Source organism: Mauremys mutica, chromosome 3 (assembly GCF_020497125.1).
Source record: "Mauremys mutica isolate MM-2020 ecotype Southern chromosome 3, ASM2049712v1, whole genome shotgun sequence".
Taxonomy (NCBI): Eukaryota; Metazoa; Chordata; order Testudines; family Geoemydidae; genus Mauremys; species Mauremys mutica.
In genome coordinates, this window is record NC_059074.1 from 126,704,358 (window position 1) to 126,722,785 (window position 18,428).

Genomic DNA, 18,428 nt, shown 5'->3' on the forward strand with positions numbered 1-18,428 from the left:
TACTGGAAATTTATACACCACCATCTTAAGGATGCCATAAAATATCAGCCTTAGCATAGATAGTAGGCACATCCTGATTCTCAGGATAGGCAACCAGAGTACCCACCATGAAAATGATGGTGATACTCAGGGAAATGACCATCTTCTGCCTTCTCTGTGACCCAGCCCATCAACTAGGCAGCACATTTGACAGGAATGTGAGGAGTCACATCAGAACTGATCAGGAGACATCAGTGGTCTTTGGGAGCAGCCTTGCTCCATTCCATTGGGCTTGGACCAATATCTCCATCAAATGGGTGTTGGCAATTGCCCACGGCTATCTCATTCACTCCCAACCATCCCCCATCAACCCTCCTTTCCTGTCCGTCTTCAGGGACCTTTCTTACGAGACCCTGTTTCAAAAAGTTGCCTTGTTTCATCTAGGATCCACAGATGAAGATCCTCAGGATTATAGGGCAAGAGTCTTTCTATTACTGATATTTCCTTATCCTGAAGAAGGGGTGTTTTCATCTACACTTGAGGAGACTGAACAAATATGTACACCACCTCAGGTTCAGGATGATAAGCCTTGCCTCCAACATCCCATCTCTTCAGGCTCAAGACTGCTTCTTTGCTTTCAGCTGCAAGATGCATACTTCCATAGAGCCATCCACCCAGCCCACAGGAAGTACCTGAGATTTACAGTCTGACCAAATCCCTGACAGAACAAGGATCTGCCATTCAGACTCTCTACAGCATCAAGTATACCTGTGAAATGCCTAGAAGTGGTAGTGGCTCCTTTGTGAAGGTAAGGCTGGATGGCTGGCTGTTCAGAGGCAGATCTCAGTGGAAGGCACCAGCAATCCTAGAATGCACTATTCCCGTTCACACAGCTAGGCCTCCTAGTGAACGACGTGACTGACTCAGAGCAGAAAGAACATACCTGCCTAAGGACAGGTCCTAGTCATTACAAGCACTCATACTTCAGCTAACATCAAACATAGCTGACAATACAAACATGTCATGCAGTGTTAGGCCACAAGTTGGCATGCATGTAAATAACACCACTTGACAGACTTAAGCTCTGGCTCATATCAGCGTACTCCCTGATGAGACATCAGACGGAAAGAAGGTCTCTGTGCCGTCATTACTGCAGAATTGGTTTGGTGGTTGGAACCCGTAAAGACATGGAAATGGATACATGTTTCAGTACCATCCCTGACAAAGACACCGATCATGGATGCATCAGGAACAGATTAGGGGACTCATTTGGGCAAACTAAAAATTAAAGGAACCTGATCTTTAGGCAATATGAGATTATCTATGAATGTGCTGGAGCTCAGAGCCATCAAACTAGCCTGTATGGCATTCCTGCCTGTCCTCATATTCAGTAGTACAGATTTTCACACACATGACAGCTATGCACTACATAAACAATGGAGCACTTGCTCATCACCCCTTAGCATGAAGGCCATCAAATTCTGGACCTGTTGCCATCAGAATAGATTCCTTCCAGGAGTCAGCGACAATCTAGCAATCTTCTTGAGCAGGCAATCTGTGACCAATCACGAATGCTCCCTGCACAGATTCATCATTGGAATGATATTCCATCATGGGGAGTCCCCCATAATAAACTTGTTGGCCACCAGGGACAATGCCAAGTGTCAGAACTTCTGCTTCAGAGGAGGGCTGAGTCCAGGATCATTGCTGGATGTCTTCCTCCTGCAGGTGAACAGGCCTGCTTCTATGCCTTTCCAACGATTCCCAAGAACAAAAGGGACATGGCCATAGTAGTTCTCATAGCTCCATGTTGGCCAAAGCAGTTTTGTCTAACAGACCTATTACAGATGTCCATTCAACCACCTATCCTGGATCTGATCCCCCAGCACCATAGTCATATGCTCCATCCGGATCCAAAGTCACTGTACTTGATTGACAGTGTGGCTGTCGACTGGCTGAGTACAACAGACAGATACTGTTCCGTACAAGAATAGGAGATCTTGATACAGAGCAGGAAGAGGCTCTTGATATGGGTAGCTCAGTATGGTCTGAACCCAGTCCAGGCCCCTGAACCTAGGATGCTTGACTGCCTATTGCATTTAAAGCCAGCTGGGCTTGCAGTCAACTCATTTAAGATCCACCTCATGGCAACTTCAGCTTACCATCCACCTGTTCGTTCATGTATTAGGTCTGTCCTCATCCAATAGTATTGAAGTTTTTCAAAGGGCTATTACATATTTACCCACCAGTGAGAGAACCTACCCCTGCTTAAGACCTCAATATACTCCTCCTGAGGCTCATGGAGCCTCCATTTGAACTTTTCTGAATGCTTCTTGCATCACCTCTCACTGGACAGTATTCCTAATGACTATGACCACAGCCAGAAGAATGAGTGAAGTTCAAGCTCTTATAGCCAAATGTCCCAATATGACCTTCCATAGGAACACAGTGGTGCTGAGACCCCACCCCAAGTTCATTCCTAAAGTGGTCTTGAAATTTAGTCTGAAGGAATCAGCCATCCTGCCCGTTGTCTTCCCAAGCCACACTCTGTACTATGGAAAAAAAAGAAATTACATTCACTAGACTTATCCAGTACTTGATTACATTGACAGAACTAAGCCATTCAGGCTATCATTCTGGCTATTTCTCATTTGACCTTTTAGAATGCCCAGGTAAAGCTATGTCATCGTAAAGGATATTGAAATAGATTACACAATGCATTTTATTGTGTTACCAACTGGCTGGCTGTAATACATTTCCCACCAGACATCAAGACTCTCTGCACCAGAGCACAAACAACATTCGCTGCCTGCTTCAGTGATGTACCAGTCTCAGAAATAGGCAGCAATGTGACTGACTTCTGTCAAAGGCTATGCCTTGCACCTAGCTGGCAGCTCAGCTGTGAAGTTTGAGAGTGCAGTATTGCAGTCACTGTTCAATTGATACAGCTGGCAGACCTCACTCCCACCATTCTGAGAGGGGATACTTCTTGCCAGTCACCTACAATGAGATCCACACTGACACATACTCAAAGAAGCAAAACGGTTATTTATCCTACATTTGTCGAGATTCTTTGAGATGAGATTATAGTTGATGTGGATCCCAGGATCTGCCCTCCATCCCCACATTGAGCCCTCTGACATGGGCTTTGGGTTGCAAAGGAACTGAGGGAGACATGTAACTGCTCTGCCCTGTATGCCCCGGCAGGGGAACACAAGGCGGCACAGGGCGCCTGCACAGCCCAAACACACAGCTATTCCAAAAATCCAATCTTGTATGCATGAGGTGCATGCACACCTATAGTGGGATCCACACTAACTACATCACCTCAAAGAATCACATTTACTGTAGGGCAAGTAACCATTATTTTTCAAAACATAGTTCCACATCAAAAGTGTTTGGACTCAAGCTGCTGACTAGTTATGGCTTTTAAGGTGAATTATATTTAAAAGAAAATATGTTTGTAATAAACATTCTCCTTAAATATCAGAAATGCAATCAATGATGAGTCCATCTCTTTGTTCTAAATAGTATGCTGGAACAGACCCAGCCCTAAAGCCTCTTAAAAATTAATAAATTAGTACTTTCAAAATATTTTCCTTTTTCTCTACGCTTGATCTCAACTACTGCCATTTTGAGATTAAGTGTAAAACATGCTTCCATCATAATATAGCGACTTTAAAATGCTGTTACTTCTCTTTCTGATTTGGTACTTCAAAGGCTGTATATGTGTTTAAGTTGAGTAATTCTGGAATCACTATTCACTCTCCATCCACTCCCACCTATCCACCAACCAATAAACCCTTATCAGGACCATTTCCAAGTCAGATCCAGTTATATGGGTTTTGGTAACAATTGAGGAACATTGTAATATGATGTTCCACCTTTAATAACCTTAATACATAAGCCATACAATTAATCCTGATTACTTTATTTCACACTTTTAAAATAGTCTATAGGAACAGGTTAAACACTCCACCTGATTGCTCAAGCTTCTGTGAAGACTGCCTATGTAAAGTAGAAAGCCATTTGCACAAAATGCAGAATTCGTTGTGCAGCTTACCATCTGTCCATCTCACAAGCACTGTCACATTATTGTTCTTTACAGCTCTTTTCTGCTATAAATGCTGACACTGGTAACCCACGCTTCTGCAAACTGCACTCTCCCAGCTTCTTCCACTGGATTACGTAAGGAACTGACTTAAAACATTGGTTCCATCAAATTGAGGAATAAAATCTGACCAATTTTAACAAAATTAGATATGGGTGTGAGAAGCCAACTTCAGACCTAAACTTTTTCAAAGTTGGAGGGGAGGTGATGGTCAGATATATGGGATTTACGTCTGAACAAAAGATAATTAATTCTTCATACTGCTTAAGTATTAAGTGTTTTAAATATGATTTGAGCTACCCCTTTTTAGCTAACTATTGTAATGTGCAGTATTCAATTGTTAAATGAGTACAATATATGAATATCTAAATGAGTTCTATTCTTTTACTGACATTTAACCTTTTAATTATCTACGGTTCAAAATACACCAGTGGAAGAATCAAACATTTCCTTCTGTTTGGAGAAAGGCTCACAAGACATGACATATACTATGTCAGGAAACCAAAAATATCTGAAAACCAATTTGAGAATCATGACAGTTTGACTGTCCTAACAATACCGGTGATTTAAGAAACATACTTAAAAGCGGACTATGATAATAAAACGTTTTGATTAGAAACCTGTGTTTAGTCTTGTTGCCTTTGGAGGGGATTAATGTATTATGTAGAACTGTGTACCTTATATGAATTTAAAACTAAAGGTGCAGTGCTGTGTTTGTATGAAACAAGACAGATAACTACAGAAATGAGACATGAATAGTCATCCTCTAAACATTACAGGTTACAGAGTTTCCAAATATTTTTCACAACTTGGCTAAATAAAGATAAAATAACTTAAGAAAATTGGAATTGTCATACTGGCACTTACTAATGCTAGTAATATTTATTCTAGTTAAATTAGCTGGAGTTGCTATTCTTTCTTCAATAAAACCTTGTGACAGAGTTCCACAGAAAAATTGTTGCTGCACATAATCTAGACACTTAATATTTGATTTAATTTCTGCATTATAATGAGCCACAAGATAAGTAACTTTATGATTTGATACATGTCAGTTTGTTCCAAATATAATTTGCTTTCTCACCCCCTAATTTTATTATTTCTCAAGCAAAGTTGCAGTTTTAGGAAGAGACTGACTGCTCTTGACTGAATCATTGTTCTGGCATTCAGGCAAACCTCCAAAACCGTACTTTAATTCCTTTTACAAAGTTTAGAAACCATAGTTTGAGAGTTTCACTCTTGCAAAGAGCACTGCACCTTTTTAAAAATAAATTGAAACTTGTTTTGTATTATAACTGCCATCCTTCAACTGTAACTTTTATATTATTTTGCATAAGGACCAAATTCTTACACTGGATCTACAGGAGCAATTGTTGGAGCCCATGAAGTTTATCGGGATCCAAGAGAGAAAAGATCTAAAAGGTGAAATGAGGAAGAGACTCATGAAATATTAATCTGTATTCAGACTAATTAGCTGATGATCTCTAGAATATTTTTAATTATTCTGATACCATTTTATACCTATATCTATGTAAATCTCGATAGTGAATTCAAAAGCTCTTATTTAAGCCTAGAAAAGATTTTCAGAGAGTGCTAAGAATATGCAGGACAGCGTAAAACAATTTTACGGTTGGTTCTGGGATATCTTGGATTATAACAAAATAGAATTTGGTTTTATATGCTTCTTCATGCATGTGGTATTTTAAAGTAAATTAGTGTTGTGATTGTGTGAGTAAACAGAGCAGTCATCGCAAGATTTGTATTTTTTTTACTATCTCAACCAGATTATAAATTTGCACACACAAGGAGCAACACAGTACACTTTATATGGGGCTTTTACTAAATTTGTGAAGTGGACAGCTAACAAAGACTGCATTGCACATGCATGTGTGGCTAATTTAGCTGCAGAGTGTATTGACGGTTCACATTGGCTGAGGCAAGGATACTACAGGAGCCTTTAATTTGGTTCCTGCACATTGTAAGGTGAAAAGGTGTTGTGATGGCCACTGTGCACTTTGTAAGGTTCACAGAATTGAGACTCACTCTGGTGAGCCTTAAGTGGAGCCAAGTCTGACTGGGTAAGGGCCAGAGTTCCAGACATATAAGCTGGTGAGGGAGGAGGGGGGACACAGAACTGCGTTCTCTCTTGGTGTGGCAGAAATAGTTAACCAGAGAGGTAGGTAGGTAGCAAGGATGAAGGAGGAGGCAGCAGAAGTACTTAGGCCACTCTACACTAGAAACTTTGCCAGTATAGCAATATCAGTTAGGGGGTTGATTCTTTTTCTTAAATTTGATTTGTTGACTGGTTGGCCAAAGTTGCCAAAGCACTTTTATCCAGTTATTTCACTCTCAAAACCAGTATGAACTATACTGGCAAAAGAACTTTTTTGATTTATATAAGGAGGGCTTGCCAGTATAGCTATATCAGCAAACCTTTGCTGGTGTAGTCACCCTTTACCTGGCACTTCTCAAAAAGGATTAATCTCATCCACATGTTCAACTACCAGAGATCGTCATAAGTGACCTCTGTTTAATGGCTCATCTGAATGACAGCCCTGTAGTGTTAGCATTAAGAAAGAGCCTTGCAGGCCTTGAATCTAGATCTTCCAGTTAGAAGGCAAGAGAGCACCAGATAAGATTATATGGATGCAAAGCTTTGATATAAAAGGATGTTTAAAATTAAGTTTTGTAACAAGCCTTTTGTTTCTTCCAGTCAAGATACAGATTTACCTGGAGCACCAGAGAACTTGACATTCAGAGAGCGCCAACGACTTTTTTCCCAGGGCCAGGATGTATCCAATAAAGTAAAGGCTTCTAGGAAATTAATGGAACTGGAAAATGAGTTGAACACAAAATAAGATCAAAGCACCTTATCAAATGTTACTGAAAGATCTCTAAAATAAGGGAATGGGATGGGGCTGTTCAAGATGAGGGTGTATTGTCTGCGAAGAGTGAGTTTGATTCCTCTGTATCCAAGACTGTTAATTGAGATTTAGAGATTTTGCAATAGCAAGAATACTGATTACTTTACCAAGAGCTTGTGGTTTATACAATTAAAGCACTGTAAAATTTTAATTATATGAATCACGTGAAGGTCACTTTTTTCTTTTGTTTTGGGGGTTAACTTTTTCTGCAATAGACCAAGTAGCACTTGTCAAAGATAAGTTCTGTTTCCTGGTCTTTTACAGACATACTTTGTTTTAGCTGCTGAGCAGAGAGTGAGAATAGTTTGAACTGCCTAAATTAATCTGTGCACTAGCTGTTGATATCTATAGGTTGTTTGACACAGAAGCCAATCTCTGGGCTGTTTTACAAAGGTCTAATTTATATATACAAGTTTGATATACTGTATGCTGTTCATACAGACTATAGGCATATCAGTACAAACCTCTTATCATTACCTAGCATTAGAGTAACAGGATAAAGTCTTTGAGTGAAACAGTTTTAATCCTATAGGTGTTTTGTTTGGGTCTAAAATGGATGCATAACAGAAACTGTTTAATCCATAACCATGGAAAAGCATATACATACATACATCCCTCTTGTAAATGAAGTGTCTGGTTTACAAACCTCCTTTTATAAAAAAAACAAGAACAAAATGTGGAGATGAAAAACCTTAGGGTTTTGTTTTGTTTAACACTGTATTGAAATAACAGAATATAACAAGCAATAGATAATAGGCTACCTTAGTGGCCCTATCATAGCTAGGACCAAAATGTTAAATGTTCAAGATGGAGTTAATGATTCTGGGTCCAAAGCTAGCAGAACTAAGGCATGCATTTGCCAAGGAGGGTAGAATAGAGAGTATTAAGCAACAAGCCACAGAGCATCATTGATGGAGTTTGTTATAGCAGCTGAGCTACATACTACTTTTAGAGAAGAAAAATGGCATAGCATACAGTCGGACTGATGTTTGAAACATCAAATATGATGATGCTGGCTGCGAATATGAATTTGTCAGTGAGATGGCTTGACTTATTATCCTGACAGCACACCACCATTATTAATATTGAGAAAGTCGTGCTAGTCAAGCTGTCCTTCGTGTATCTGGTTTTACTTGCATCCTCTTATATTGTTATATACTGTAGAGAATCTTCTCAGCAGTTCAAGCTATTTTTACACATTATAATAGCCTTATTTAATTTTAAATTGTTGAATTCTTTTTGTTCCTCCCACTGTTGTTTCTTCAGCTATGCATATATGGCTGATGTTGGGGATAAGGACCTCATCAGAGTTTGTTTCTCTTTGTGTGATGTTAAGACGAAATATATTATTGTGATTCCAAACAAATTTTCTATTTGCAAAGCCCTAAATTGGGCTTTAGATGATTTTTCTGTATCATATTGTTCTCTTATAAATATATATTTAGGGACTTATGCACACTTCCAAATACAGAGGGGTAGACTTTCACTGCCTTAGAAAAGAAATCACTTTTAATAAGAGTTGTATGATAAATAAATGCAAGTTAATGAAAATTGGAGTGTAAATATTTGTTTTTTACATATTTCAGGTTTCTTATTTGAAAGTGTGCTTTTACCGTTTCACCTGTTAAATATGAAGTAGGAGATTAAACCGATTCAAAGTGTTAATGAAGGATTTGCATGCTTGCTGTGTCTGTTAATCAGGAAAAGCAAGCCTCTCCCAATTTATCTTGAGAACACTAGCAGCCTTACAGTGACAAATACTCTTTTCTTAAGAAAAAAAAATTTATGCTGTGGCTGGAATACTGTTGCTGCTAGAATCTGAAAAGGCTTCGCAAAAAAATACATATAAACCTTCAGTTGAGTGGATTTGGCCGCTATTGGGCATTCGGGTCAAGTGTGAATATGTGTAAAAGTGCTTTTCATATTTGTCTGTGCATTATTATGGAAAAACATGAAAACTGCTGTAGTTTCCCATTTCTACTGTATTTCACTTGCAACCTATTTTTAATAAACTTTGTATTGTATTTAACATTACGTTTTATAGAACTTTTTGTAATTGTTTTTTATTTAATACTGTATTAACACATTCATACCATAAATTACTAATACTCCTTATTATACAGCTACCCTATAGGTAGTCAAAGAATAGATACATAACTTGCTTTTAAAAAAGTATGTACAATATCAGTGTAGACCACATTAGAGTAAATACTGGTTAACTGATAGATCTCAAAAAGTAATTTTAAATGAGGAATCATCCAGCGAGATCCCACAGGATCTGTCCTTGGCCTAATGCAATTCACTATTTTAATCAATAATCTGGACCAAAAATAGAAAATCATTACTGGAAAAGTTGGAAGTTGACACACACATTGGAGGGGTGGTAAACGATGTGAACAGGTCAGTTTTACAGGTTGACTTAGATTGGTTGGTAAGGTGAATGACATTACCATTAAAGGTGAATGACTTTAATACAGGGGTCAGCAACCTTTCAGAAGTGGTGTGCCGAGTCTTCATTTATTCACTCTAATTTAAGGTTATAAGTCTATAATATATAATTAAACTACTGTTGTATGTAAAGTAAATAAGGTTTTTAAATTGTTTAAGAAGCTTCATTTAAAATTAAATTAAAATGCAGAGCCCTCCAGACCTGTGGCCAGGACCCAGGCAGTGAGAGTGCCACTGAAAATCAGCTCACATCCCGCCTTCGGCACGCATGCCATAGGTTGCCTACCCCTGCTTTAATACATCCAAATGGAAAGTCATACATCTAGGGACAAAGAATGTAGATGGGAGACACTATTTTTCAATGCAGTGACATTGAAAAGGACTTACAGGTCATGGTTGATAACGAGTTGAACATAACCTTGCCAGTGCATTGAGAACGAACACAATTCTATAAGCAGAGAATCAAATAGAGTAGAAAGGTGGTATTACCTCTGTATATGGCATTAGGAGGCCATTCCTGGAACACTGTGTCCAACTCTAGCAGCCACACTTCAGAAAGAACAAGTAGTGAGAGAGTTATGAAGCTCAATTTATTAGCTTATCCAAGATCAGTGACTTGATCACGGTGTACATGTACCTATATGCGGAAGAGGTTTCTGATATTAGATGGCTTTTTAATCTAGCAGAAAAGGAATAATGAGATCTAATGGTTGGAAATTGAAGCTAGATAAACTTGGACAGGAAATAAGGCACACATTTTTAACATTGAGGGTAATTTACTCTTGGAATAACTTACTGAAGCAAGTGGTTGGATTCTCTTTCACTTAAACTTAGAAATCAAGACTGGATTGTGAACCAGAGCCTTTCCAGTAGTTTTCATATCAGATACCATGTATGTGCATGGTGCTTTTCTGTAAGAAATCTTTAGACTAGCCCTGAAAATTTTGGGGAAAAACGAGCAATGAGAGGACATAAATACAGGCTTTTCTCATTACCAAAATGAAGGCACAACTTCCATATTCAGAAAATGTTCCTAAAATAATGACCTGTTTGAAAAATCAAACATCACCCCTTCAGAGGGGAAAAGAAGCGTTTATTATAACATTGAAAAAAAAATCATTAAATGGTGCACAGGTACCAATAATTCAGTAGTGGGCCCTCCATGACGTAGCATGTGTTACCACTATTAAACTTTAATCCATTGTTGTGATTCCTGGAAAGATTTAGCGATTAGTATCTGTGGTGCTGGCAGGTCAGGTGCCAGCTCATGCCAAAGTCCCCAAGCCTCAACTGAATACAGACAAATACATCGCTGGATTCTGTTGGGCTCATCTCTGTGCTACTATTGTTGTAATAGGTATTAAAATTACAAGTGTGTGTTTAGTGTTTAGACTTTATGGAATGCTTGTAAATTGCTGCCTGCATTAATCTGACTTATAGCATTTGTATCCCATATTATAAAGTAATAGTTGAGTCATGTTTGCATTGGTAAGCCTCTGCAACTGCAAATCACCAGACAGGAGAGACATGAACTAGTCCGACATGCTGATCTCTGGCAGAAGGTGTTATGTCCTGCCAAACAAGGAAGGCCCACTGACACCAGCCAAACTAGAGTGGAACTTTAGAGGACAAAACACTTGGTTGTTTACTCGCCCCATCCCTATGAACGTCTTGCAAGTGAATTCCTCCAATCAGCTGAGTTTGCAGCTCAAAGCAGAAAGAGGGCAGGGTATAAAACCCCTTAACACCAATATCTTTCTGCTGTTTGGACTTGGGATAGGAGGCAAGGATCACTAGGCATAAGCTGAAGATCCCCAGTGCTTAGCCCGGGTTAGCCCTAAAGCAGTGTTTTTCAAAGTGTGGGTCATGACCCAGTACTGGGTCGCAGCATGTAAGGCACTGGGTCCCCTTGCTCAGCACCCAGGGACCCTAGCGGCTCTGGTCAGCACTGACGACCGCGACATTAAAAGTCCCATCAGCAGTGCTGCCCAGCTAAGGCAGGCTAGTGCCTATCTGTTCCAACACTGCTGCTCCCCGGAAGCAGCCAGCAGCAGGTCCGGCTTCTAGGCAGGGAGGCCACAGGGCTCCATGTGTTGCCCCCGCCCTGAGGACCGTGGGGCGCTGGGGGGGGCAGTGCCTGCGCGTGAGATCCGTGCAGAGCTGCTTGCACGTCTCCACCTAGGAGCTGGACCTGCTGCTGGCCACTTCCAGGGCGCAGTGCGGTCCACAGTGCCAAGACAGGCGCAAAGTCTGACGCTGCACGGCTGACTAGGAGCTGCCAGAGGTAAGTTCATGCCCCAGCCCTGAGCCCCCCAAAACCTCTTCCTGCACCTTAAACCCCTCATCCCTAGCCCAGACCCCCTCCTGCAATCCCAACCCTCTGCCCCAGCCCTGAGCCCTCCCCAAACTCAAAACCCCCTCCTGCACCCCAAACCTTCTCCCCAGCCCCACCCTAGAGCCTGCATCCCCAGCTCTGACCCCCTCCCAAACCCCTCATGCCCCGCTCCATTGAGTCACAGGCATCAATTTTCTTCAACTGGGTCCCCAGAAAAAGTGTGAAAATCACTGCCCTAAGGACATATAGCACTTGTTTATTATAGAAGCATCTATTACTTTTTCAAATTGGAACTCACATAGAGAGAGAGAGAGTGTGTGTGTGTGTATTATGTGTTTGCCTTCTTTAACCTTGTAAATAACACTCTTGTTTCTTTCTCTTATATATCTCCAGATAGTTTCTTATAGGATTAGCTACAAGCTTTCTCTTTAGTGTGAGATCTAAAGTGCAATTGACCTGGAGTAAGTGACTGGTGCTTTGGGACTGGGAGTAACCTGAATATTGCTACGATACTTGGTGTAAGGGACCAGCAATCAAAAAGGCAGGCTCACCTGGGTGACAAGACAGATCAGAGTACCCAAGGGGACTATTTGTGATTCCGTGTCAAGGCTGTTAGTGTCTGAGGAGTTTACACTTGATAATTGGTTGGTGAAACCTAAGTATAGAACTCACCATCAATTTGGGATTTGTGCCCTGTTTCCTACAGTTTCCCCTGAGGTTCATACTCGTGATCTTGAGCCACTGCAGGACAGCTTGACACTGGCATAGTTGACAGGATTCACATTCAACATGTCAATTAAGTTTATAGATCATAGCCCCAACACTGGTAAAAGTTAAAACTAGGTATTGATGGCTTTAAAGAATAGACACGAGTGAACCACAGTTCTGTGATGGTCCTGTGGAAAAAAAGACCTTGAAAGTTTGTTTGGCTTAAGTTTTGACCCGGTCGGTGCCAGGGGAAGAAAGGCAGTGATGACTACTGTCCCACTGTCTAGAGTAGCTCATAACTGAGTGTGCTAATCTCAGGTCAGACGGTCAGAAAACAGGGCAGACACCCGAACTGGGGGTATATTCTATAATTAGATTTCACCAAGCCAGTAACAGGTATGTACTCCTGGATCACTAACTTAGTCTCACCTGTAGTCACAAATGGTCTTCAGCTTTCCAGAGCATCTTGCTACCAGACAAACTAGACTTTCTGATGAAAGGTTATTAAAACCAAAAATCACCTCACATTAGGTAACTCCTAATCCCAAAGGGTTGGTCGCTTACACCAGGTCAATGGATACTCTGGATCTCACCTCAGACACCGCTGGCAGCCAAACTCTCTAATAAACTAACTAAAGGTTTGTTAGCTAAGAAAAAAAATGAGTTATCGAGAGGTTAAAGCAGATAAAATATATTAACAGGGGAGTCAAAGTTTGTAAATCAATATAATAGCAGAGATGTAGTAATTTTCCATAAATCTCTCAGGATTACCTAGAATAGCTCTAGGGATCTCTGTCAAATGGCTCAGTATTCTACCCTGTCAGAATCCATCAGTCTAGAGACACAGGATCATCCCCTGGATTTATTTTTATAGCTGTTTTCTCCAGAAAGCAATCTGGCAAGTGTCTCCACCTTGGCATGTGCTCTTCCTTTGTTGACTAAATGCAGACTGGGTCTGTGGATTTCCCACTGTCGAACACTCTGAAGTTAGCATGCTTCTTCATTTGCGGTTCTAAGGCTCCAATCCTGTTTGATAGCCAATCCCATTACAGATGCAAACATAATGCATTCAGTTACAGCAATCCAAACCATCTTTTGTTAGTTTTCATGAAGTTTAAGCATCAAGTAAATACACCTTTGATTTAGGGTTAAGTAAGTCCAGAGCGCACATACCGTAATGTGATAGTAAACAACATCTACAACAATAACTGGTTATAGGTAAGTGAAGACAATGACATTAAAATTTTTTGATATCCACACACAAATGAATAGCCATATGCCTCCTAGCCCACTTAACATTTCCTTGATATTCACACACAAATGAATTGGCCTATGGCTTTGATTTGAGCTGGTCTATCAGCGTCACACTGAGCTGGGTTGTCAGTGTCACACCTCCTTCCACAGATGCCACAAAGGAGACAACTGCAGGGATACTGGCCCAATTGCAGCATCTAAGAGCCCAGGAAGTACGTGAGCACCAACTGATGGTGGAACTACATGCATGACGCTTGGCAGCTCTGCACATGCTCATTCATTATTGCCTGGTTTCTCTGTTCTAACTCTTGTTTTGGGTGGCTGGTGTTGCTGGCCCCTTACATCCTTCTGCCTATGGGAAGCTAAGGTGTGGAAACTACTTTTTCATACTAAAGGGAAAAAAGGGGTAATGGGGGAGAGAGATGAGGGCAAGCACGGAAAGGTGCATGCAGGCTAAGTGGCTGAAGCTTAGTGTATGTCTACGCTGCACTCAGAAGATGTGATTGCAACACATGTAGATGTCCTCATTAGCTTTGATTGGGCTAGCTGCACCGGCGCCAACTCCATGGCACCCATGCAATAAATAAATAATCAGTAGGTGCTCAGCACCCACTGGCAGCTCTCCCCATCAGTAGATCCCCCTCCTGCTGCAGATCAGCTGTTCAGCAGCAGCATGGAGGGGAGGAGGAGGAGTGAGGGCGAGACATGTTCAGGGGAGGGCACCTCTGGCTAGCTCACTAAAAATGGCCATGTAGCTGTACTCAGGCAGCTAGACTGTTGTTTTTAGTGAGCTAGCTCAGGAATGGCTACATGTGCTGCACTCACCCCTCCTGACGGCAGTGTAGCTGTACCCTAAGGGAGGTACAGTAATGGGGCTATAAAGCTGGTCTCCCAAAGCCTAGGTTTGTCAGTCCAGGCCAGCCCTCAATTTAGCCTAGAGTTCAGCTCAGGCTAGAGTTAACAAAAAGTTGGGTCTTTGAAAGAGAGATTAATTACCTGAATGGGTGTACCCTCATCTCTTGATAACATTTTTTTTAATAAGAACTAAGCCCAAAAATGGATTCTTGACTTAGTTCTGATCTCCCCCTCACTAGTTTTAAATTAATCTGCAGCCCACAATTCCCATGCTATGGCTGCAGCATGACAACTGGTTATTCCAGTATGAAGTTATGATCATAGGGAAAAAAATCCTCTTACTGGATATGTCTCAAACAATGTTAGAAGACGAGTTTTACAGGACCAGAAGGAGAAAGCATTTAACATTTATCCAATACAGCTCAAGGGATCAACAAAAATAGCTTGGCAAAAGATCAGGATCCAGGCACTTATGGCACAGGGAGTGCTAATCTGTTATGAACATCTTAATTAACATTTGCACAGTGTTTTGAAGATACTGTTATATTTCAGGCTAAGTGTTAGTACTGCGGGCTGTCCAGGCTCAAACCAGAATTCCACATTTTCTGGGTGGATCTGGCTTCTAGTTAAAAAAAACCACAAACAAAAAACATGGTGGATCTTACAGTACTGGGGGTGGGAAACCTTGAAACTCTAGCAATCACAACAGACTACAACTGCGTTCACTTAAATATGATACTGCCTTACAAGGAAACTTTTTTTTTCCATGTGACTTCAAGATACACATTTAAGTGACCATGTATAATGAACAAGAAGAAAAGAGAGAGAGAAATGCAAGGCAAAGTTTCATGTCAATAGCTTTTCTCACATCAAGCAGGTAAGCAGCTACTGAAGAGTGGTCTGCTATCAGGTGTGATGGAAAATGTGCTGTTCAGTGCATTTATGAATCCCCATAATCTGCATTTTGTATTTTAAATTTTAATGGCTCTCTGGCTGAGTACTGTGCATGAGTGAATGTGATTGCATGGAGAACTCCAGGTACCAGTAAGTAACCCAGTTTTCTCTCAGCTTAGAGAAAAAAACTCTACTATCTGCTATAGAGAGTTGCACTGGCAAGTGTGTGAGCGCTGGGTCATTTAGAGGCTAAAAGGTACTGTCAAAACTTGTGAAGGATTTGTTCAGGCATTTATTGGCCATTCTGTTCAACCTCCTGGTTGAAAATAAAAGTATGTCTGTTTGAAACAGTGAGAGTCATTTAAACAAACTGAAACATGGATCCATGTCCCTGAAGTTTATTTATTGAACATCATTTTACTAGGAAACAGTAATGAGATCAAATGGTCAGATGTTTTGTACAAAACCGCAGTCTCTGATTACTATCAAGTGCACTCAGTCAATTTACTATCTTGTATGCAGTACAAAAAGAATCCAATGACATCCAGTGGTGACAGTCTCATATGTCTGGTGCTGCAGGGGCAGAGACACGATCACTGTTTGGCAGACTGTCAGTGGTTATTTCCATCCTTTTTGTTTCTAGTTACTGCATGCAGGAAGGCCATAATATATACACTCTCATGTTATAATGCTGGATGGGGAGCTGATTAATCTAATGCTCACTGTGTCAGGGCTAATGTGAAGAGCATTAGTAGCTTATGCACCTGATCCTGAGTACTTCCATTATTGTAGGATTTTAGACTGCCACCCATCAGTGAAGTATCTGAATGCTTTCCATGAAAATGGATAGCAACAGCAAAGTCCCTAATGGACTTCATGAAGTCTCTGGCATGTCTCCCTTTTAGTGGTAAAACTCTGCTTGAGGTAGGTTCGGGTTTGTTTGTTTGTTTGGGGGGACAAGGGTTGGAAGGGGTTTAGGAATGAAAGGAGTGTTTGAACTGAGTGTCCCTTATGATAGGAAGGCTCTCTCTCAGAGGAAGGCCGGACACCATTTCCTAAAGACAGCAAGACTGGATTGGCCTGATCTCTAGAAGATTGTTCCACAGCCAGATCCTCTCGACAGAGGATGCTGTGTTCCCAGCTCTCACATACTTTATCTTGGGCTTTAAGATCTGAATTGTCCCAGAGGAGAATAATTATCTCAGTGGTTCACAGATCAAAATTCAGTATTCAATCTATTAACGACTTGACTAAGATGTGGCTAAAGTCTGTGTACACCCCAAACAGTAACAGGTCTCTCCAATTTCTTTCACAGTACCTGAGAAAGTTCTAGACCAGGGATCGGCAACCTTTGGCACGTGGCCCGCCAGTCCACTCATATAGCTCTACTGAAGGATGTTCCCATAACAGAAATATGTAGGACTGTAACTTTGTCTTTTATTCAGACCTTTGCCAAGCCTTTTGCCATCTTACCTGCTTCCAGGGATGATATTACCTTTGGTGACACAGTCCTCTGAACTGTCTTGGACTTGCCTCCTCGGCACCCAACTCCTCATTGAGTTACTGCTTAGGAGTGTCCTATGGTGGAGCATCCATAGGGACATATACTCAAAGACAGAGATGTCACTTGCCATATGGTAACTTGAGTGCTTCTAGATGTTTTGTCCCTATGGGTGCTCCAACTCCCACCCTCCCTTCCCTTGGCTGTGGAGGCTCTGCTTTTGCGGTCGAGAAGGAACTGAGTGGCAGCAGGTCCGCGCCTCCCAATATGGCCTAATTTGGAGGCCCCACAGTGCTGCTGTGTGCAGGCATGGATCCACATACACAGCCTTGCATTCTCCAGTTGAGAGTGCACAGGCATGCGTGCATCCTATGTTGGAGCACTCATAGGGACAAAACACTTGAAGAACTCAAGTTACGATTAGGTATGAAACCTCTCCTTCTTCATCCAAGAGTTTATTTCCTGTAGGTTTTCTGACATTTTAGAAGTGGCAGTGGTTGCATCAAATGAGAATGATACAATTATCAGAATATCACTAGCAACTAAGTCCATGACCCCCGCCCCCAGTAATCGCATGTAGATATTGAAGAGGAGAGAATAGTATGGATCCCTGTGGGACACTGCAGATGAGGGCCTTTGGAGAGGTGCAGCAATTAAATTACCCATCACTACTCTGAGTTCTGCTGGAGAGGAACAATTGGAGCACTGTAGCCATCTACTTCTGCTAAGTCATATAGGCAGGTTAGTACAGTACCTTGTAGTCCATTGTGACAAAGGCTGCAGAGAGGTCTAGTAGCATGAGCATGGAGACCTTGCTTGAGACCATGGCCATGAGGAGATTGTCTTTTAGTGCATCTAGAACAGTCTCTGTGCTGTGCCCTAGTCTGAAACCCAACTGGGAGGCATCCAGGATGTTGGCTGATGTCACATGGTGTTGGAGGCTGGTGTTCCTACTTTCTCAGTTATTTTGCCCAGGAAAAAGACACTGAAGACAGAATGGTGGTTAGAGAGATCTTTGTGATTAAATTGACTTCATGGGGTTTGAGTGAACTATTGCATTTTTAAGGAGTTTGGTAGTTGTGCTTCTCTAAAGGAGGCATTGACTATTTCCATTCTGCACTGCCTTTTACCAGCCGAGAGGTCTTAGATCCATTTCACAGGTTGTGCCTCTAATATTTTTCAGGGCTTTTAGAGTTTTGGCATGTGTGATGTGTCCAAACTCACTCAGGGGATGGTAGGTTGATGATAAAGCTTGGTCAGCCAGGATTTTCTTTCCTAGTTAGCCCCATAGGTATTCTGTTATCTATCAGTGAATTGTGCCAACAGCTTTTCAAAGTAGTTGATGCTTGGGTCTGTCTGGACTATGCAGTCTGGATTTATTCTTCCACTATGCAGAATAGCTCTGGTGGCTGAGATTCTGCT

At 41.3% G+C, this 18,428-nt stretch overlaps 1 protein-coding gene across 9 annotated transcripts in view; it reads left to right on the forward strand.

The window, feature by feature from the left end:
- The window catches only part of AFDN (afadin, adherens junction formation factor), a 201,608-nt gene extending 192,563 nt beyond the window's left edge, over positions 1–9,045 (forward strand). For all 9 annotated transcript variants that reach the window (XM_045008897.1, XM_045008900.1, XM_045008898.1 and 6 more), the window contains 2 exons: positions 5,425–5,509; positions 6,801–9,045. In XM_045008897.1, the coding sequence (XP_044864832.1) occupies positions 5,425–5,509; positions 6,801–6,945 (230 nt within the window). In that variant the 3' untranslated portion in view covers positions 6,946–9,045. The remainder of the gene's footprint in view (positions 1–5,424; positions 5,510–6,800) is intronic.
- Positions 9,046–18,428: the final 9,383 nt, after the last annotated feature.